The sequence below is a fragment of the Melopsittacus undulatus genome, chromosome Z, assembly GCF_012275295.1.
Source record: "Melopsittacus undulatus isolate bMelUnd1 chromosome Z, bMelUnd1.mat.Z, whole genome shotgun sequence".
In the NCBI taxonomy this organism is placed as follows: domain Eukaryota; kingdom Metazoa; phylum Chordata; class Aves; order Psittaciformes; family Psittaculidae; genus Melopsittacus; species Melopsittacus undulatus.
In genome coordinates, this window is record NC_047557.1 from 96,000,764 (window position 1) to 96,023,005 (window position 22,242).

Here is a 22,242-nt window from a genome sequence, read left to right on the forward strand (position 1 = left end):
GGCTTCTTGTGCCCCTCCTCACTGGCAGAGTATGAGAGACTGAAAAGTCCTTGATCAAGGTAAGCATTACTTAGCAACAACTAAAACATTGATGTGTTATCAGCATTGTTCTCAAGCTGCACCAGCTACTAGCAAGAAAATTAACTCCACCCCAACTGAAACCAGGGCACAAGACAGGCTATATGATACTTAAAGTCAGTTCCATATAAAACTATTAATATAACTTGCACTTTTAAAAAATAAATTAACACAAAGATTGTGTTTGCATGCTTTCATAGGCAAAGTTCAAAGTTTAGGAATAGCAGCTGCCAACTATCCAAAGGGGGAAGAGGGTGGAGGTTTGGGTGGATGAGGTCTGTGACTGAGGGTGTGCTGAAGGGGTTTTTTCTTCTCTGATTAGAACAGATTTGATCTGTCCAGAAAAGCTCCGCTTGCTTAGTGACCATGCTGAAGTACTAGAATTAGCACAAAAGATCTAGTTAAAACAGTGAAGGAAAACCTGTTCTGCTGAGGGGCTGGGGAATAGGAGTCGAGTGCTTCTCTGGGGGCAGGTTTGCTCTTACAGCTGCAGCTGTGAAGTATTTGTGCCATCCATACCCACAGCTCCCACAAGCGGCTGTGCCCACCAGGCACAGGGACTCTCTGCTGGTCCTGGGTCCAAGCCCTGGCTGTCATCAATCAGCCTCCTGCTACCTGCAGCCATGCTGGAAGCAGCTCTGCCTCTCCAAGTGCCAGAACTGGAAATGTGCTATGTTCTGCCAGACATTAGCTGTGTCCCTGCCAAACATCATTTTCCTGATAAGCCGCAGGTTCCTTTACAAATCATTTTGTGCTCTTCTGCTGGGTAATCTTTGTAAATGCATTTCCCACATGGGGGGAGATGTATTTCACTATATAGTGCAGCAGTAAATGATGCAGCACCTTAGCTGCCCTAAAAGAGCAGAGTGAGACAGCAAATACGTTAGATGCATTATTTATAAGGATTGCTGTACTTTCCCTGAAACAGCTAGCCCTTGGGCTGGCCAAGTGATAAGCTAATACCCAAACAATACTTGTAAAGGCCGGTGGCTGAAGTTAGCTGCGTGTGATACAGGCATCATGTGGCCTGAGGGACGTGTCAGGTAAGTGATGCTTTCCCAATGCTTCTAGGAGAAAACATTTATTTTGTTGCCAGCACAGAAGAAAGATGATGACAAGTAAAGTGTTTTTCTTCTCTAAGTTGGTTTTCCTTGGCAGATTCTTTTTCCCTTTCTCTGCTGTGTTTTTTTCCCTTCTTGTGTTTGCATTTCAGATTACGATTATTTTCCCATAGTAAAAAAAAATTTAAAAAATAAAAAAAAAAATAACAAAGTCTCCTGTGACCTACACAATATCTCATTGGTTGCATAAACACATCCCTTTGAGTTCCTGGACCATTTCTATTGCAGACAGGGAAAGTGGAATTGAGTGACTTGCCATAACACTGCCAATTGGTTTAAGGACTAACAGTTCCCTGGCATTTAATTCTCCACTTACTGAAGGAATCCTGATTAAACTCAGCAGCTGAGCTGGAAGTTCTGTCTCTCAAATCTGCTCTAAAGCAAAGGAGGTGCACAGAGCCTTATGGCCTCAGCAGAGACCCTGTCAGCAAAGCCCCATAGAAATACATGTAGTTGAGAGACAACAGTCTGGAGCTTTCCTTGCTTTCTCATCAGATAGGGTAGCTCAGAGCCTGAACCAACATTGAATGTGGCCATTATAAGCATTTTCTACATTTTCTTGATTACTCTCTCCATGCATATTTGAGTAATTGACTCAAAGCTATTCCCAGGCTGAAAGTCAAAAGCACAGCACTGCAGCAGCTACTACGGGGAAAAATGACTGCTACTGCTGAGCCCAGGACATAGGGCATCACAGGAACAGGAGCAACCTGGATCCCCAAACCCAGCCTTTTCCAGCAAGCAGTGCCTGGATTCAAATGAGACTGCTGCTCTGGTGCATCCTCGCCTCATGGATGGAAGTGGGGTTGCTCTATCTGAGGATCAGATGGGAAAGAGTTTGCAAACTAGGCTGTAAAAATAAAGGCCATGATAATGTCTGATTGCCAAGTGGTGTTAGATCCATACATCAGCACTGTGTTCATGCAGTGTGTCACGAGAGAGAGGCAGTATCAGGGACTCAGAACAGGCATGTGATGGGATTTGCAGAGGGACTTAATGTCTCACTTGACTGATAAGTCTGCAACAGCACACCTAAACATATGAGACACAACTGGCTGTGCTGTGAGGTGCCTGGCCTAACCGATTCTCACTGTTCACATATTACATGTTAGTCTCATTTCAGTATTGACTTTCTTGCAGCACATTCCCTGGCATTGTAGGTTAATTTAATAAAGCATACATAATATGATTCATATGAGATTTTTGATCTGCATTTTGTTCAACACGTCAGAGATGTCTGAAGTTACTACACTGTGTTCTGTTTGCTAATCATCAAGCAAAACAGGATAATAAAAGGATAATTGTTGCAAGCTTCCTTCCTGATTCCCATTAAGATGGTAAAACTCAACTCAAACTGGAATCTCACAGGATGTTTACCACTGGCTTTGATAGGGACAGCATGAAACTGATTGGTCCTCTAAATGAAACTAATCTCAGCTACAGTATTAAAAATTCAGACAGTAATATTTATTTCCATGGAGTAACTTATTTGGTGGGGAAAAACACACAGGATTCTTATTTTTTTCATCTTTACTCATTTCTCAGTGTTAAGATGCACTGTATACATTGCCAAACACAATTATCAGGTGCAGTATTGGATTGTGCTGGTTTTATGGAGCTACTGGAGCACGCAAATGAAGTACAAAATGGGAAATCCTTGCACAAAGAATACACCTACTCCTCTGCATTTGCAGCCGTGCTGCTTCTGATGCTGCAGGGGATGCTGCCAGTGGCAGCACGCAAAGGTCAGCCAAACTCCTGCACTGAGTGACAGATTGTATAACCTTGGATCTGCAAAACAAGCACTTGTCTTACAGGTTTGGCATTGACATATGAATTTGGCAGCTTTTCTTTAAAACAGCTGCTTTGTTTCCTGGTCATATTAGATCCCTTGCAAACGGACTGCCTATTCATTGCTTGCAACCTGGGGAGCAACTATCTCAAGAATCAGTGTGCATCATCTAATTCCTCAAACTAATGGAGACCCATGCTGTTAAGTCTCTCTAACAGCATGAGGCACTGTGCAAACCTGACAGCTCCTATTGGGAAGCAGTCATGCCACCTCATCAGGCTGACCTCAGATCCACTGCTGCACAAGTATTACTGGCTCACTTGAGTATGCCCAGCTTTGGTGACCTGGTACCAGTTTTCTTCTGCATGGGGAGACAGTCCCAGGCTGTTTTGTCATTAGTTATCCAAGAAAGAACAAAGGCTCTTTGCTTTCTGCAGGCAAAAGTCTGTTGCCTTTAGGCAAGGATTTAACTCACAGGAACTTCCCCTTCCCCACATTTGTGGGCTGAGAGACTTCAGAAACATGCAAGTCAGTTGAGGAAAGGAGATCACAGGGTTTGATAAAGCTGTAAAAAAGCAGCTCTCTCCATTTGATTGCTCAGCATTTGTGAGAGGGCAGAAACCATGGCACATGGCTGCAAACAGCCTGAGCTTGCCAGTACTGCGCTGCACTGCAGCTACGGAGGAGCAGCACGGAGCAAGGAGCAAAGTAAAGCCTAAGACCTGGCAGGTCCACATTAGCTACCAGCCTCCACGTCAGTGTGGAACTTGGCCCTGCAGTAACGGGTATGACAGCTGCAAACAAGATTTGTCCTGTGACTGCAGAGACACCAAATATGAACATAGGCAGTAAATGTCAAATCCAGGCAAACCTAAACCTGTCATTCTCCAACTTCAGTAAGGTGGTACCAAGCATATGTGCTTATGAGATTTAAAGATCTTTGGAAGATTAATCAGCCAATCTAATTAGTCAGATGCGCATTGAACTTGTGAAAACATGTCAGCTTGTTATATGAAACTGATGTAATCCAGGCAGAGCCCGTAGCATTGTTTTAGGGCACAAAAATGACAAAACCAGGACAATATAATCTCCCATTTCTTTTGAAACCTGACTTGTACAAAAATGTTTGACCTGGTGGATGTCCATCTGCAACTGTTTTTCCTACAGTAATGAAGCATCTAGAAAATGCATAATCAGACTGAACCTGATACTCTACTGGGTAACACTGATGTAAGGCCATACAGTAGAGTGCATTTACTGTGCTAGGTTCAGCAGCAGAAGTCCTTTTTCTGCTTCTTAGTAGCTGGTGCAGTGCTGTGGTTTTGACTTTCAGCCTGAGAATAACACTGATAACACCAATGTTTTTAGTTGTTGCTAAGTAATGTTTACCCCAATCAAGGACTTTCTGAGCCTCATGCTCTGCCACAGAGGAGGGGAAGCTGGGAGGAAGCAGAGACAGGACCCCTGACCCAAACTAGCCAAAGAGGTATTCCATACCACAGCACGTCATGCCCAGTATAGAAACTGGGAATGCAAGAAAATTTACTCCAAGTATTAAGCAGAGAGCCTTGTCTTTTCACTTTTACTTTGGTGGATAAACAATATAAAATCAAAGCTCTCCTAATCATTCCTAGGGCACTTAAGACATCTGCTGGAAATGAGAATAAACTGCAGTAAGAACGTACATGACAGAATGAATAATGAAATAAAGACCCTCTGAAATTTATGTTTACAGTGTCTAAATTACTTGGCAAATGCCAGAATATTTTCCATTTGAAAGTATTATTTGAAAATATTTGAATAAATAGCCTGTTTATTCCTGATGGTCTAATCACCAGGAATTAAATTTGAGTCTCAAGAACACTTCAAGCCTGAATGCAGCCTTTGAACTCTCTTCCCCCGGTGTGTAATGTCACGCAACACACATACATGCACAATATGTAGCATCATATGCTGGGACAGGTTTCAGGGTTTACATGAATGTAAGCACCAGCTGCCTTTGTAACTGGCTACAGGGGATCACACAAACCTCTCCCTCCTTCCCTTACAAATCTTGTTTACAAATGTCTTGCTTACAAACCACATTGTGGCTCTCTGTCCTCCAAAAAGACCTTACCAGAACACTGTATTTTGTCACTGCATGTGGCCCTGACACTTGCAATTCCCCAGCTGCTTAATCCCACACTATAAACCCATGGCTCAGGTTCTCTGACTGCACCTGGTTAATGGGGTTGTGGCACAGGGATAAGATGCTGCACTGGGCTGGAAACACATGGAACGTATGGACAGTGATCAAAGAGTTTGACATTAGGTTCACACATAGCCCAAGCACTGCACAGAGAGGTGCAACATACAAGCATATCCCCTAACTGTACCAGAGGAATCCAATCTTTCAGGAAGAAAAGAAGATGTAAATTGGGGATTTATATCCCCCTTTTCATGACAGACAGCTACTTTTAGCTATTAGAATGTTACAACATGAATTCCTCCAGTTCTGAAGGCTGCTACGTCCAGACCCATAATCCCTACTTCTGAAGTCTCCCTAAAACGCAGATAAGCCCACTGTCTCAGATTTAACTTCAGCCACTTTCATAGAATCATAGAATCATAGAATAGTTAGGATTGGATAGGACCTCAAGATCATCTAGTTCCAACCCCCCTGCCATGGGTAGGGACACCTCACACTAAACCATATCACTCAAGGCTTCATCCAACCTGGTCTTGAACACTGCCAGGGATGGAGCATTCACAACCTCCCTGGGCAACCCATTCCAGTACCTCACCACCCTCACAGTAAAGAATTTCTTCCTTAGATCCAGTCTAAACCTCTGCTGCTTAAGTTTCAACCCGTTACCCCTGGTCCTGTCACTACAGTCCCTAATGAATAGTCCCTCCCCAGCATCCCTGTAGGCCCCCTTCAGATACTGGAAGGCTGCTATGAGGTCTCCATGCAGCCTTCTCTTCTCCAGGCTGAACAGCACCAACTTTCTCAGCCTGTCTTCATATGGGAGGTGCTCCAGTCCCCTGATCATCCTCGTGGCCTCCTCTGGACTTGTTCCAACAGTTCCATGTCCTTTTTATGTTGAGGACACCAGAACTGCACACAATGCTCCAAGTGAGGTCTCACGACAGCAGAGTAGAGGGGCAGGATCACCTCCTTTGACCTGCTGGTCACGCTCCTCTTAATGCAGCCCAGGATACGGTTGCTTTTTGGGCTGTGAGTGCACACTGAAGCTGGCTCATGTTCATTTTCTCATTGACTAACACCCCCAAGTCCTTCTCCGCAGGACTACCATGAATTTCCTTTTTGCCCAACCTGTAGCTGTGCCTGGGATTGCTCTGACCCAGGTGTAGGACCTTGCACTTGGCATGGTTAAACTTCATGAGGTTGGCATCAGCCCACCTCACTCCTTCAGTTTTTCATTTAAAACTTCTGGGGTTTTCTCACACATGTAGAGCAGGAGCTGGAACAATCTGTAGTTTCTGAAATGGACTAATCCTGCTCATTAAATATTGCCAGGATCTCAGCCAGGGTCTCTCTGCACTGTAGACAGTGATAGACAATGACAAGTTGTATTTATACTAGATAGCTTGAGAGCTAACAGCAAACAAACTACAGAGCATATCAGAAAACATAGGTGAGTGTATATTTTGGTGCTCTGCACTGGAGGCCATACTAGTCTGGCTACGGCACTCACCCATTATGTGTAGGAGGATTTCAAATCCTTACAGATAGCAGCTATGCAGAAAGGCAGATGCTCTGCTACCTTCCATGGCTCTTCTGCCAAAGCTAGAATTCAGCAGGGAAAAGGGACCAAGAGTTCCAAAAAGCCCTCTCAGATTCCTGTGTTGTAATCGGGAAAATTCTGGGGAGAGCTTTTGAAGCAACGTCTAATACAGTAACAGCACTAAACTCACCTGTGTATCGTCAACGCACAGCCTTAAGGGTAGGAGAGCTGGTGGGAGGGGATGTTATACCACCGACCCTTCACAAGAGGGCAGCATGCCCGGAAACTAACGTTGTTTCTCAATCGACATGTTGGGCTGTTAGTGAAAATTGCACTGAAATAGGTTATGTTTTCTTTTCTGCTCTCGGCATCCCTATGTGAGGATCTCCCAGCTGGTGATGGGTGGTTTGCACTTCCATCCCATCATGGGGGCAGGGACATCCATACCTTACAGTGTAAGGCTTATTGCAGCATATATTTGCCCCCTACAGCCCCTTCCCCAGCCTCCATCAAGGCTCACTCCTCCCTGCTGCAGTGTGCCTGCAGAGATGAACAGACCTCTCCCAAGCATTTATATTTAGGTATTATTTTTCCTTCCTGACCAGGCAGCTAAAAGCTTCCATTTTAAAGAACGGTGTTTTATTTGGAGTACATCACATGTTTTCCAACCCCAGGGCCTGGTGCATGAGCTGATTATGCCTGTGCATGGGGTCGTGCTGCTTCTAAGGCACAGTAAAGCAGGGTCAGCTGTTTACAGATCCTGTGACAGCCTTGAACTGCAGAGCTGTGGTTTGGCTTCTTGCCTCGAGCCAGGCTGGCAGCCCCCAACTGAAACATCCCTTTGTCAATGGACAGCCACACTGCATGAGTGGGAGCAGCAGCACATGGACTGCCTCTGAGAGCACGTCTGTAGAAGGGCAGTGGTATAGGATTTAGGGACCTCAAAAGTCATATGGCCCCACATAAGGTGGGAGCTCAAGTTCCTGGGTTGTCAAAGCAGATGGCTTCAGCCCTTGAGCAGAAACTTGAAGTCCTCGGTGAAGCAGACACCATAGAGAGACATGAGCACACTCCTGAGAAGGTTTGATTTTCCATCTGGTCTAGGAAAATCCTACAAACATCTACACAAGCCAAAACATAATCCTCACTCTGACTGGCCCTACTGGCAGTGTGCAAAGCTGCTCTGTTGGTAACCTGCTATGAACCTGTGAATGTCTAAGGCTGTCTGGAGAGCTAAACCAAGGCTTTGTCCAAATTGTTTTGTCTGACACACATAAAGATGAGCAGAACCTATTAAGTTCATGTTAATATGAAGATGGAAAACCTCATATTAGGGAAACCGTGATGATAAAAAATAAAATATTTAAAAGGAGAAATTAAATGCTCAGGATGTTTTCAGATCATTTCCAGGGAGGAAAAAAGGCAGCACACATGACAGGAGAAAAATTAACACAACAGGTAATTTGTGTTTGCAAAAGAGAAAGAGAAACACATTCTCACACACATCCCGAGGGTTAAACAAGCTGAGCTGCTGCCAGTAATTCCCAACATGGAATGTTTGCCAAGTACACAGGAGTAGCCTTTTAAAAGACCCCATTCAACTCTATTTGCATCCAGACTGCACAGAAACCTTGCAGTTTCTTGGCTTTAGATTTTCTCCTGAAGTTGCTTATCAGAGATGACACAGAATCTGTCACTCTGTAAAAAGTCTCTGTTTTGAGGGCGATTATTGTTTGCTCTCTTTGCACATTTTACATAGCCATCAAAACATTCATCTCTAAACAATCAGCCATTTCTTTGGGGTCCTTTTTCCCTAAAGAAATAGGCAATGACAGCTATCAAAACACTCAGCACTTACTTATTTTTGCATCTAAAGGCCCGAAAGTAAAAAGGATTTGGCAACTGCCACCCTTTGTTGATATCTGAACACTGTAAGAAAGCAACTGTTATCAGTGAAGAGTAGCATCCGATAGATAACCATGAAGAGGGTGCAATGGCCTTGAAAACATTGCTTCCTATAGATTTGGTGAATCTCTTCTGAATTCTGAACCTGTTCTGACTTTGATAATTAGTATTTTCTCAGCTTTACAACCTATCAACTATATTGACTGCATTACAAGAGAATGAAAGGAGTGCAGGTGAGATAGTTTGGTCACATTGACAAGATAATGATATTTGCCTTAAATATGAAAAACAGACGGAAAACAAGTCTTTCTGCTTCCTCTTGCAAGTTGTTTACCCTCCTCTCTGCTTGCAAAGACCCAGCTGTGAGATGCTTTGTGACAAAGACCCCAAATAAGGGATACAAAATGCACTCATTCTGGAAGCTCAAAATACTGCCCTGATTCATCCTTTCATTATACACACATTATTTACATCTCAAGTGTCTTAATTTTTTGAAGCTTTCATTTGCAGCATAGGAAATTGAAAAGCAGCAGACCTGTAGGTAGGAACAGCTAGCTTTGGAACTAGAAAATACCACAGCGAGAAGCCTATTTATTGATCCCCTTAGCAGTGTCACAGTGCCAAAGTAAGGCATGATGATAGCAGCATCACATGGAGAAAATGGACGTGAATGTCCTCATCTGAACACTTCTTGACATTCAGTGCAGGTCATTAGTGGGTGTCCTGGCTTTGCAGTAAGCCTGAAACCTCATTTAATTCTAATAGAGAGAACAGATCACTTGTAGCCAGAACATTTCCTTTCAAAACAGCAAATTAGTGTGACAAGAAAAAAACTTGAACTGATTGCAAGAGTCCAAAATATCATTAAAAAGTTCCACAAAACTTCATACCATACAGTTAGCCTTTCCCTTTTCTAAATGCACAGTGTGTCTGTACAGATCTCCTGAAAATAACTTGGGTTTGGGATGTCAACCATAATCCTGCCTCATTCCTGGCTGGATGGAGATCAAATCTTTAAGAAAGGGCTTGCAAGGCCAAAGGAACCAAGCATACAGTAATTTTCGAAACACGACATTATCCATGACCAGCAGTATTTGAAATATTTGTTACATTAAATTGAAACAAATGAAAATCAACCAGTGGATCCCATTTACCACTGAGACAGACGTAAACTGCCATGGGAGGTGATAAACCTGTCAGTGATTTTTGTTGTCTATACTGACTCTTTGCATTGCCCTACTTGAAATTCCTTAGCCTGGCAACAACCCTGGTCAGTTTTCAATTTCCCTTCATACTCTGAGTAGAAGGGGCAAATAATTGCCTCCGTACAAGCTTCTTACCCACCCCCCAAATCACAGAATCCCAAGGGTTGGAAGGGACCTCAAAAGATCATCTAGTCCAACCTCCCTGCAAGAGCAGGGTAACCTAGAGTACATCACACAGTAACTTGTCCAGGCAGGCCTTGAATATCTCCAACGTAGGAGACTCCACAACCCCCCTGGGCAACCTGTTCCAGTGCTCTGTCACTCACAGTAAAGAAGTTCTTCCTGATATTAACATGGAGCCTCCTATGCTCCAGTTTACACCCATTACCCCTTGTCCTATCACTGGATATCACTGAAAAAAGCCTAGCTCCATCATCCTGTGCTAAGCTGAATTTTCCGGACCTGAAATGCTGAAAAAAACAAAGTTTGCTATGATTTCAACAGATACAGCACATCAATTTCCCAAACATGCCACAACATAATTAGCTCTGAAGCATGGAGGGGGCTTTAGATCTCAGTAAAATAAAGCCAGTTTACCAGCAATATGTGAGCACTTCATTTTTCAACATCTTGAAGCATGAATTTTCTTTAAAGTTATATTTTATGAGTAGCATTATAATTGTAGCTCTACTGACTCAGGACATAAGTAAAGGACCAAGATCCCTATACATAGAATCTTACTTCACACAACAGGAAATGGCTTCTGCAGCCAGACCTATTTCAGGACCCTAGCCCAGCATCCAGTCCTCATCTCACACCAACTTCTCATATTCTGTGCCCAATTGCATGTTCTTTCCACAAACCTAGTGATGGCTGAGAATGGAGAGGAAAAAACAGCTGTATGAAGAGTTTTTCTGAGCCAGTTTGCTGAAGCATATAAAGGTATAACTGTCTCTGAGGGGAACAGACTTTTTACCTTGAAGAACCTCTGTGGAGAAACTGAAATAAACCTTTTACCAAAGGATGCTTAAGCTCTGAATGGTTTAGTTGTCTGAAAGTGAACAGAATGAGCTGGGGAGACAGAAGCCAAAACCTCAGGTGCTTGTGTAGTACAGCATCTGTGTCTTTTGCAAGATGTTTCTTAACAGAAAGAGTACTTCAAGATGGCTTTGAAGTGAACAAAGAATCTCAAGAGAGATTATGATTTCATCTGTATGGAGAATTTCTACTATACTAGTGTAAATAAAAAAAAGTGCAATCTCTTCCTAGTCTGGATGCAGAAAGCTATGAAGCTATTTATATTTGTATAGCACATTCTGTTATGGAAAGAGGAATAATTTGTCCCAGGAAATATTACTTCTATACATACATAACTGTGTTCAGTCTCTGGGCTGTATTATATTACCATAACTATGCTAGTAAAAGAAAAATTACAACTGTAAATTACATTGTAATGTTGGTTTCACTACCATACATGGATGAGGTACCACTTCAATGAGACTCTAGGCCTCCTATCTGGTTCCATTTCCTGATTCCTCACAGCAGCAATGGGAGTTTACATCATCGCAGCAACATTTTTTGACTTTTCTCTTTCTCTCCTGTCCATATATTGTGTACAAGAAGTTCAACTTGTTTCCTCATTTTCTATAGATTAGTCATAAGTGTGAAATCTCTTTCTCAGGTACTTTACACAAATCCTAGACAAATGAGCCCCTATACCCTTGTGCAAAGGCAGCTTGGTAATTCAGGTTTTAGGAGCTAAGTCCAGCTGAGTTACTTGCAGACTGTTAAAGCAGTCAGAGAGACTACTGAGCCAGAGGGATGAAGTTTTCAAAACAGAGTTTCAGTCTGTTTTTAAAAGGACATGACATAGCATGCTCAAAAAAAGCCCAGGTTTTCACTCAGGTGCCTGGCCAAGACTCTCAGAATACCAAATCTGTGTCTCCTTAATACCCCCATTTCTAGTGATTTGTGTGTTTGCCTCAGTAGAGTACAAATCTTTTTCTGTCAGACTCATTTCAGAGAAGGGAAGGGAATGAAAACGAGAAAAGAAAAAAGAAAAGAAAAGAAAAGAGAAGAGAAAAGAAAAGAGAAGAGAAAAGAGAAGAGAAGAGAAGAGAAGAGAAGAGAAGAGAAGAGAAGAGAAGAGAAGAGAAGAGAAAAGAAAAGAAAAGAAAAGAAAAGAAAAGAAAAGAAAAGAAAAGAAAAGAAAAGAAAGAAAAGAAAAGAAAAGAAAAGAAAAGAAAAGAAAAGAAAAGAAAAGAAAAGAAAAGAAAAGAAAAGAAAAGAAAAGAAAAGAAAAGAAAAGAAAAGAAAAGAAAAGAAAAGAAAAGAAAAGAAAAGAAAAGAAAAGAAAAGAAAAAAGAAGAGAGAAAAAAGCCTATGTTATTAAATTCAAGTTCCTAGGTGGAGGAATAAACACATTCTGGTACTGAGTCATTAAACATGCAGGCTAAAGTGCTTGCTGACCCCAGCTATTGGTCCTGCCTTTCTCAAAGCCTGTGAGACAGCTTAGCTCCACATAAAACAGCTTCAGGGGTTTACAGCTCCTTTATCAAGGTAACCTCAAACTATCACCAGTTAAATATGTCAGGCTGCAAACTGCAGTGGTTCAGGATCAACTTCATGTGCAATTCCACAACTTCTGAGAAGGCACCAAGTGGAAAACTAACTGGAGGCAGTTATTGATTCAGCTGTCTGCCCTTAATTAACTTATATTGATGCCCCAACATCACTGGGATAAAATATGGATCAACCCTGAACCAAGGGTTAGTTCTAAATGACAGACTAAATCTTGAACTAGACCCTTGCAAAACTCCTTGTTTTCCTCTCTAACAGCACACATTTTAGTTTCTGGTGTGCTGGTTGGAATGACAGCCACATTTAACTGCACTGAAACATGAAGCTGTGTGAGGGACTTTTTAGACAGCTCTGAGTGAGTGGGGCCCTGTAAGAACCATCTCTGGTGTGCGATGCTCCATAATAGCACTGAGGATATAGCAGTGCTGATCCAAAGGTTTCCCCACACCGTGTAACATACTTCAATATTTTGAAGCAGGACCACTGAAACTCAGTTTTATCATATCAGGATGCATTTATGGAAATTTTATTAATGATTAAAAGATGCTTACTAGTAACAGATTATTAGACTACAGCTAACTGTTCAAAGGTATCTAAACCAGATGTTGGAGGTGTGGTTTACATTATAAGTACTGAAGTGCTTTTAGACTCTACGTGAGGACTGGAAAAAGCCAGTATGCACTCATGTAGTATAACAGCATGTCTCTAAATCTCAGCTTTCGTTTAATAAAGTAATAAGTTTCTTGCACTTACAGTTAAGAAAAAAACTGGCAATATGAACAGAATGTAACCAAGGCAGAGGTGGCAAAGAGATGTCTGGAACAGCCCTGAAGGGCAGTAACTGTGTCTACTAGCATCCGATCACCCAGTGATGGCTTTAGTTCAACAGTTTAAGAAAGAGTGTCATAGGTTAGACACATTACTGTGACAATTTAATTTCTCCAACAAAGTCAGTGAGAGGTTCCATTACTTACAGAAATCCCAGTTAAAAAGCAGCCCCACAAAACTCTGAACCCAACAACATATAGAAGAGATCCAAATGCAGAGAGCCCTCCAGAGTCCACAGAGACACTGTACTGCTTCAAGCATCTTGTGCTCTATTCTTCCTCTGACCATACCGTCAGGATGTGGAAACCTTTGGAAGAGTATCACTGTCTTTTTTCTTCCCCAGCTTACAGCACGTACTGTTCTTAATCAAAAATGCAGTCGTATCTATTAGGCATTTATTAACTCTTTATGAATTAATAAGTGCACTCCTCACATAACATGATCTTAATGTATATATACTCTGTGTGTGTGTAGCTGCAGTGTGTGTATTTACTCAGGGCTCAGTGTTCTTTTTCCATTTTGGTGTAAATTAGATCATGACCATTGTCATGACTTAACCAGTTTGGTACCATGTTACTGACTGGCATTGCACAAGGTGCAGGCTCTTTTCCACACACTTTAGCTTCAAAGTTAAAAGAGGAGATAGGATGCTTATTAGTGGCAATCAGTGCACTGTTCTGTGCTGGTACAGCCTCTGTAGAAGCAACCTGTCCCAGCTGAATTCAAAATGGAATTAGGGATTTCAGATGAGATGTGAGAACAAGGGAGTGCCTTATGCTACAGCCAGCTTAAGTATTAAACACATTTCGTAAGCAAGGAGCACAGCCAACCCTATCACCACACTTTTATAAAACTGACCTCAGTCAGTCCCTACTGAGATGGGTCTATGTGACTTTCTCTTGTAGCTGCTGAAGAGAATCTCTTGAAGCTTCTTGCTAAGTTCTTTTAAAGAGACATGGCACAAACTGGACTTAGGATTTTTCTACTCATAAGCATACTGCTGCTGGATCAGACCATCAGCCAGGCTTCCAAATTCAAAGCCAGGAAGCACAGCAAACGTAGAGTGAAAGGTACTGGGTTTTAACTGGGAGGAGGGATAGAAGCTTACAGACTGTGCAACTTTACTATATACTTCAGTAACATTGCATGAACCAGAAACTAACACTATACAAATGCTTATTAGCAAAGGACATTTGAGTCTATCTTATATCAGTCTTAAAATATTTTTATGTGAGTTAGCAAAGCCAAGAATAAGGTTCAAGAAAGAGTTATGGAAATTGAGCTGTATAACAGTTGTAAATATCATGCTCTGTTATGCCTATTCCTCGACATTATTTAGGACTCACAGGTACAGTTCAGAGAGGACTCTGGATGATCATTTTTAGTTACGTAGTTATAGTGACTAAGATCAGAAGAACAGAAATTCATATACATATGGTAGAAAAGAACAAAATAAAATATTCAGTCTCCAAGGGTTCAGATTTTTGTACCCTTGCCTAATTTTAACAGAATGTGTCTCTAATATTTGTGGAATATAACTTTACCTGTGTGAAAAGTACTGTGAAATGGCAAGTCAAACTAATGAAAAAGAATTAGCAGAAAACAATAAAGCATAAATTCCCAGAGCAAAGCTTGCAGAGCAAATACAAAACCGTTGAATGTTGTTTGAAAATGTCTATTTATTTAATTTAAAGACTTATTTCTAATAAAAGAGGGTATGATGGAGGTTACACCAATGGCAAATATTTAAGCTCCTAGTCAATGAAAAAACCCACAGTTCTGATAAAGCTGTTGTACAATGTACAACATGATTACAGAACTCTGGAGCTATACAGTTACATACATCTCTCTTATTGAATCTCTATGGTTTTAAGATTGGTGTCCTAAGAGCAGGCTGTTTATACATTTGTTTTGCCAGCACATTTATTTTTCCAGCACATTTAACCTTCCACTGAAGTTTTGATCTGGAAACAATTTGGCAAAAGAATGGAGATACTGAGGATAAATTTTCCAGTATTTCTGGGGGGATGAGAAGAGGTCTTCATTAGTGTCTCACTGCAAAACGTTTGCACCAGGAGCTCACCTTGTTCTGGTTTTGTCTCTTTTCAAACAGAGGAACATGGAATGGTTCTTGTGAACTGGGACTTGCAGGGAGTATCACGGGCTGAGGAACTGGGAGTCCTGCCTTGGGGAACCAAGAAATCATGAAAGACAGCTGGGGTTATCTCCAAAGGCAGTAGGGAATATGGATATAAGCTTTCTGGGGTGCATCTGGAGGACTACATGATGTAACACAGATCTGTAGGAACTGTGGTTTTGTTAGTTCTGCTATGTGTGAAAGAGCTTATTTATTCCTCATGTTCATTACTGTGGCTTCTGAAAGGTCTGGTTACTGCTGCAATCAAATTGTCATCTTGTGCAATGGGAACATGCCTGCTAGTTGTTTGATGGTGGTAGAAAATTATAATGATTAAGAAAAAAGAATGGAAAAGATGACATGAAAATAGAGTTATGTGCAAATTAGCTTCTTTTCTTGTCTCACCATCTTCCTGATGCTTTTGTAAGTGCTGCAAAATGGTGATTCAGACTACATTTGTGTGACTTAAGTCACCAAGCACTCTCTGTACTCATGGAGAGAGAAAGACTTCTCCTGGGAAGGAGAAATCGCAGCTCAGCAAGCTTGTCTGCATACATTTGGACTCTGAAGCTTGGTTGTACTAGCTGTTCACTGTGTTAAAACAAGAGTTGTGTGAAACTTTCATCCCTTCAGAAATAACAGTTCTTTGAAAAAAGACAACTTGTGTCCTGCTTTGTGTCATATCTATACACCATGGAATACAGGTTCAAATTTAAATAGGCAAATTTCGCTGTAAATTACATATTGGCATGCTAAATAACAATTAGCTGCAAAAATCCATGGTTTTCAAACAGATATCAGGGTAAAGTTCAGCTGAAAATGAGATTTAAATTATGAGGGTAAAACATGAAGGTGAGGTCTGTTTTTTGATAGGAACCCTACAGGAATCATTTAATTAACGAGACACCTTTAACAGAAATCAAAACATATCTCAGGATGCAAAAAAATTATGATATTATGAAACAGCTTTTAACATACTTTTTTTTAAAATATTCTCTGTGTACATATCTGTTCATTTCTCTATTTTTTTTTTAATTTAAGAAAAAGATGACCTAAAGACCCAGATTGACAAATTGTGGCGGGAAGTAAATGCTCTGAAAGAAATGCAAGCACTTCAGACAGGTAAAGCAACTTACATGGTCGATGGCTTCCACAAGTTAACCGCTGCCTTTCCTCTCTCCTTCACTCCCATCCTTCTCTTTAATGGGGATTTGTGATTGAGAAATATAACTCCTTAAGAGCATGGTGTATCATAGATGTAATGGTGAGACAAATGTTGAAGGAATCAATCAAGTAAAGTCTGAACTAAAGGTGTACAAGTGATAATTCTTTACTAAGAGCAAGAATTAATCTAGAGAAAGAACTGTGATAATCTTTTCTATGCGCAACCCCAAGGTGTGATTTTTAGGTATATTCAGACAAAGATAACACAATGAGGGCTACTGGGTTTGAGATTTTAGATGGTGAGTGAACTAGGTCCCCTTGGATATGAATACAGGCTAACCAGCAAGACAAAAGTATTCATGGAAATGGCTGAGAATACCTCCAAAAGAAAGCTAAAAGGTCTGAGCCTTTTTAGTGTGGAGTTTGCAAAATTCAGATGTGAATGTTATCATAAAACTTCACAGTAATAGCCACTGTGAGTTCAAAAATATCCTGTATCAATGTGCAGACTCCTTGAAGTATTTGAATAACCAGATGGAAAATTCCAAACAAAATAAGAAGGGTAAATACACATGCACCTACTGGACAGTTGTGCTTTTTCACAGCTGTTGACACAGAACTTGGCAATTAAGCATGTACAGGAGGACTCTACAGAGGAAATGACATAATTCACATGAAATAGAACATATTTTCCTTAAGGATGGTAATATCTGGGTTGTTCTGTTTCGTGTCTTGGGTTACATGATGCTTTTTGAGCTTTACAAAATATTTGTACTTTAAATGCCTTATAAGAACATTTCAGAAGTGTCTTAAAAGAGGGAGCCTGTGCTAGACAAGTAACTCTTGTTTAAAAGTAATTCTTGTATTGCTTCCAGAAAGAACTTGAGAGTAAGCATGCAGTGGCTTAGAAATGAAACCAGAGCCAGGAGATTTTCTATCCTCAAAACTTATTTTGAGCTATATTCTAAATTCAGAACCCACACTGTTCAACTGGATTCCAAATCCAGCAAAAAGAGATCTATCACCCCTCTAGCTCTGACTGTGTTTATTACTGGCTTTATGATACTTGAAAAAGAAGGTGTTTTTTCAGCTTATGGACATTTCCAAGGCACACATTACAATCTGGTTTCTTCTTTGCTCAAATTTCCTAGGTCTCATTTCTATGTACCATGAAATATTGCCATACACCATTTAGAAGCACATATTTTCTCCCTAAAAAGCACCAGTCTCCATTGTTACTGCAGTTGCTGAAGTAGATGAAGTCTTTCTGATCTTTCCCATGAATATAAATCTGTTAAAGAACTCAACTTTTAGCAAATATGTTCATTACTTTTCTTTGAACATTAGCACTTGGAAAGGTTAAAATTTGAAAGATAAGCCCTAGTATAAAATGGTGACCCTGAAAATGCAGCTAAGGAGCTCAATGAATACTACAACTGGAAGTACTAAAAAACTCAGACATAGGATATGACCCAAAGTAGATTTCCATATCCTGTTGATCATATACATAATTACTTTTTTTACAAGAACAGATGACAAGAATTAGAAACAGATTATAGAAGACATCAGGACAGAAGATGTTTGTACTTTTTTACGACATTTCTAATATAAGTACAGGATGAGTTTAAGCAGTAAACGAAATAATCTGGAAGCAGTCACATTCAGGATACTAAAAATAATTGTTGCAGGAGTGTATTCAAGGCTGTTACTAACTTCCTCAGCTCAGAAGGAACACTCCTTCAAGGAAAGTTCTCTTCTGTGTTTCTTTGTAAAATCAGTTTTTCACACTGTGTATTAGGATAGCAGGAAAGCAAAGTTTAAGGACTCCATCCTGCAAGCCTACTCACACAGACCCTGGGCTGGAACAACTTTGACAACAGTTCTGCAAGGCAATTCCAGTTACAGAGTGCATGCCAAATTAATGTTCTAGTATATTTGGACCTTACATAAAGACTTCCCTGATATGTTCCAGTAGAACTAAAAGCAAACAGATTTATAAATGCAAATGTTTAGATTATTAAGTTCAGATTGTCACGCAAGCTCAGTAACAAAGTGTACATTTTTCAAAAGTGTTTATAAATTTAAGTCACCTTACCTCATTTAGTGTTTGAAGGGACAGACTTTGTTGGAAAGACCAGACTTTAAGAGCTAAAGAGGTGAATGTGTACTCTTCTACAGGTGGAAATATACATTTATCAATCACCCAGAGATTTACATTATGAATTTTAAATCAAAATTTATTCTTTCTGGTGAGCAGGGCACATTTTAAATACCACTTTTCTGTCCTGCCTGTGTTTCTAGGATTTAAGCTTAGTTAATGCACAAAATTTTATTTTTCTTCGGTGCTTAAATGTAAATATGAAAAGACCATTAGATCTGTTGCTTTACTATTATGTCAAATATAGATTTTATGATGACAGATTTGTACCTGGCAACAATGCAAACATCCATGCCTCATCCATTCCATCAGTTTTAGGACTGATGAATTAAGATGAAAATGTGTGACAGCAAGACTATTTCATAAAAAAAGATGTAAGACACACCTACAACAGGCCTGGGTTATATTTTAGTGTTCTGAAACAGCAAAATAGAAAATCCTTGAGAGAATTACACTGGGGCTCAAGATCATGCCTGATATTTATTCTGGTTTTCTGGAATAAATATGGGAAGGATTCTCCGAAGCACATTATGGTGTTAAGATGGTAGCTATGTCTGTCCTTCCTCTTAAGTACTTCTCTGGAGCAGCTTTTAGCCACTACTTGTAGTCCAAGTTGCTTTGGAGATCACCCGTGACTAGTCTGTTCAGACTTCCCAACAGCACGCTAACATGCTGGCTGCATACAAGGTCCTACATGAACAAAAGGAATAGCAGGTAAGTCCAATCTTACACCACTTCCTGGACCACTCTGTGGTGGCAAGAGCTTTCCATTTGCTGAGAGACTTGTCTGCTTAATTCTCAACACACCTTTATGAAAATTATCACTTATAAGAAGCATTATTCATAGCCCAAGCTTTTACTGAACATGCAAATCCATATCTATTCACAGTCTGTCTTCGTGGGACAAAGGCCCATAAGAAGTGCTACCTTGTATCAGAAACCACCAAACATTTTCATGAAGCCAATGAAGACTGCATAACCAAGGGAGGGACACTGGCTATCCCAAGGAATCATGATGAAACAAACACTCTTCGAGATTATGGCAAGAAAAGCATGCCTAGAGTGTCTGAGTTTTGGTTGGGTATCAATGACTTGATAAATGAAGGGAAATTTGTTGATGTCAATGGCATGGTTCTACAGTACTTCAACTGGGATCGTGCCCAACCAAACGGGGGAAAGCGTGAAAACTGTGTCTTTTTTTCCCAGTCATCACAAGGCAAGTGGGTGGACGAAGTCTGCCGCACTGCCAAAAGATATATTTGTGAATTTCTGATCCCATAATTACATTTACAAATGACCATGACCATGACTATATTTTAGGTTATTAACATGCAGTTTTGCTTGTGAGCAACCCCTCACACTTTGATGTTGGAGAGTGAAAAATATCTGTCCTCTGCATTGTACTCGTTCTTTCCTGAAGCAGAAGTTCTCTCTATTAATTTATTTTATATTCAGATGCTAAAAATGTAATTTTTAGTGAGTGCTCTCTTTATGTACAAGAACATATATTGAGTTTTGACCTACATTATATCATATTTTGGCATATTATTTCAGCTGTATTTTCCAGTTCCTAGCATTTACCTCCTATTTCTGTACATTTTACCTCCATGGTAGGTTAGCATTTGCTTGAACTCCACACTCCAGTGAATTTATTGAAAGTTTACAAAAGATTGCTGCATAGTGACATGTGCCAGTGTGAGGTGTAAGGATCCTTTTGGTTCCGGTGTTTAAGAGGGACCTTGGGATAATGTGAGCTCCTGTGAAAAACTGTCATTATCGTCATGGAGCTTAAAAGGATGTATCTGTGATCAAGAGTTTTTTACTCATGGGTTAAAAAAGCCCAATTAAACAGAAAAATCTGATGTTAATTTTTAAACTACTTATAGTTAAAAGTGATACACTGCTAGAAAATGGGAGAAGTGCCTGTTCTAAAACATCAGTTAGTCTAAACATACTTGCTTCTAAATGTCTCAATTATGATTAAATATTAGGTGTCATTTGGAACATTCTCATAGAAGAAATCAGTGTGCGACTAGATCCCTCCTCCACTGTGCAGTGCCTTAATAAGATATGCAAAAGACTTCTCTCCTGCAGGATCGGAAGAATGCATTACAATACACACATTAACAGTGCCTGAAAGCACAAGCAGAAAGGAAGGATCCTGTTTCTGGGCATGATACTGCTCATTCACCTTCCTTTACATGGCAGGCAGCACATTAATTTGGCACAAAAAAGTGAGGCCAAACTGCACCTCATCTGGCCACATACATATTTTCCCAATTTAACACCCAATATTTGAAAATGAAGTAAAATGTGTTAGTTATTCTTTGCTGTTCTTAACCTCACAATAGCGATTTGCCTTCATGTTATGAGTAGCAGTTTCTTTCTTGTGTAAAGGAATTTCATTTCAATATTTGAATATATTGCTGCTTGGAGGCTAATTCCTACGTTTACCTATTTTAGTTGCACAAGATTTTCTTAAATTATGCAATAAAACTGTGATTACTGCTATTTAATTGTAGTGGTATTTTTGGCAGCTTGTGCATCCACATGAAGGCCATTCCTTCCTAGGACCTAAGGATTGAAAAGGGGCACCATCTTTGGGCACATTATGCTATACTTCTTTTTTATTAGTGTACCTACGTGCCACAGCACATAATTTGGATCCTTGCTTGCTTAACAGCTGTATGAAATGCAACTGTTCAATGTACACTGTCATGTGTTATATATAATGTAACTGTCTTACATTTAATGCATTTGTAAAGCAGGCTTGACTCTTAATTCTCTCACTCAGCTTTGGAGTTTAAACAAAGGAGCAGAAAGTCCTTCCAATTTCCCTTCAAATTCCTCCGATTTTCTTTAAGAATCTCCCAACCTTTGCTAAGGTTGGGATCAATATCCCTTTTACCTACATTTTAACATGATTGAAAGTCTGCAGTGATTTTGTATGGCTCATTTACCTCTAGCTTGTCTGACATGTCAGTATGCCAGCATATCCCTACTGCTACAGTCAGACTGAACATTCACCCCAAATTCCAGAACTTATTTATCTTTGAGGGGTTTATAAATTCATAAATTTTAAAATTTATGAAAGAAAACAAAAAAATATATATAAACCTTTATAAATTTGTAAACCCTATTCAATCTATTTCAGCCAAACTTCTAAAGTTGTAATCAGACATGGACAATATTTGTAGATACTATTGGTGGATGTTTATCAGCTGGTAGATGCAGATACGAGAGACAGAAATAACTATTTGTTTAGTAATTATTTACTGCACAAAGACAAAACTCAATAAAATTGGTAATCAATTTGAAGATTCCCAGCAGAATGCTTAGTTAAGAAATAGCAAATGAATATAAACAGAACAGGAAAAATGCAGTGAAACTCAGGTGGGTAGAGTTGGAGAGGAGATGGTAGGAGGATAAAAAATTCCTCCAGAAATGTCTGCAATGGGGGCAAAACAGAGAGAAAACAAAGTAGAAGGATAGCAGGGAGACAAATTTTGTCCTATAAAAGTATCTGCCCTTATCTTCCCTCTCAAT

General features: G+C 40.2%; 1 protein-coding gene across 1 annotated transcript; it reads left to right on the forward strand.

The window, feature by feature from the left end:
- The first annotated feature begins 14,129 nt into the window (after positions 1-14,129).
- CLEC3A (C-type lectin domain family 3 member A) lies at positions 14,130-21,196 on the forward strand. Its single transcript, XM_005152160.3, has 3 exons — positions 14,130-14,307; positions 16,416-16,496; positions 19,586-21,196. The coding sequence occupies exons 1-3, from the start codon at positions 14,193-14,195 to the stop codon at positions 19,975-19,977; spliced, it is 588 nt and encodes a 195-aa protein (XP_005152217.1). The 5' UTR covers positions 14,130-14,192; the 3' UTR covers positions 19,978-21,196.
- The last annotated feature ends 1,046 nt before the right edge of the window (positions 21,197-22,242 follow it).

What these genes read in the sequence shown, in the direction of transcription:
- CLEC3A (XM_005152160.3), top strand. Translation starts at nt 14,193, where the DNA reads ATGGCACAAACTGGACTTAGGATTTTTCTACTCATAAGCATACTGCTG. An exon ending in CAGCAAACGTAGAGTGAAAG is followed by an intron (nt 14,308 to 16,415) that starts GTACTGGGTTTT and finishes TTTTAATTTAAG; the next exon opens with AAAAAGATGACCTAAAGACC. An exon ending in AATGCAAGCACTTCAGACAG is followed by an intron (nt 16,497 to 19,585) that starts GTAAAGCAACTT and finishes ATCTATTCACAG; the next exon opens with TCTGTCTTCGTGGGACAAAG.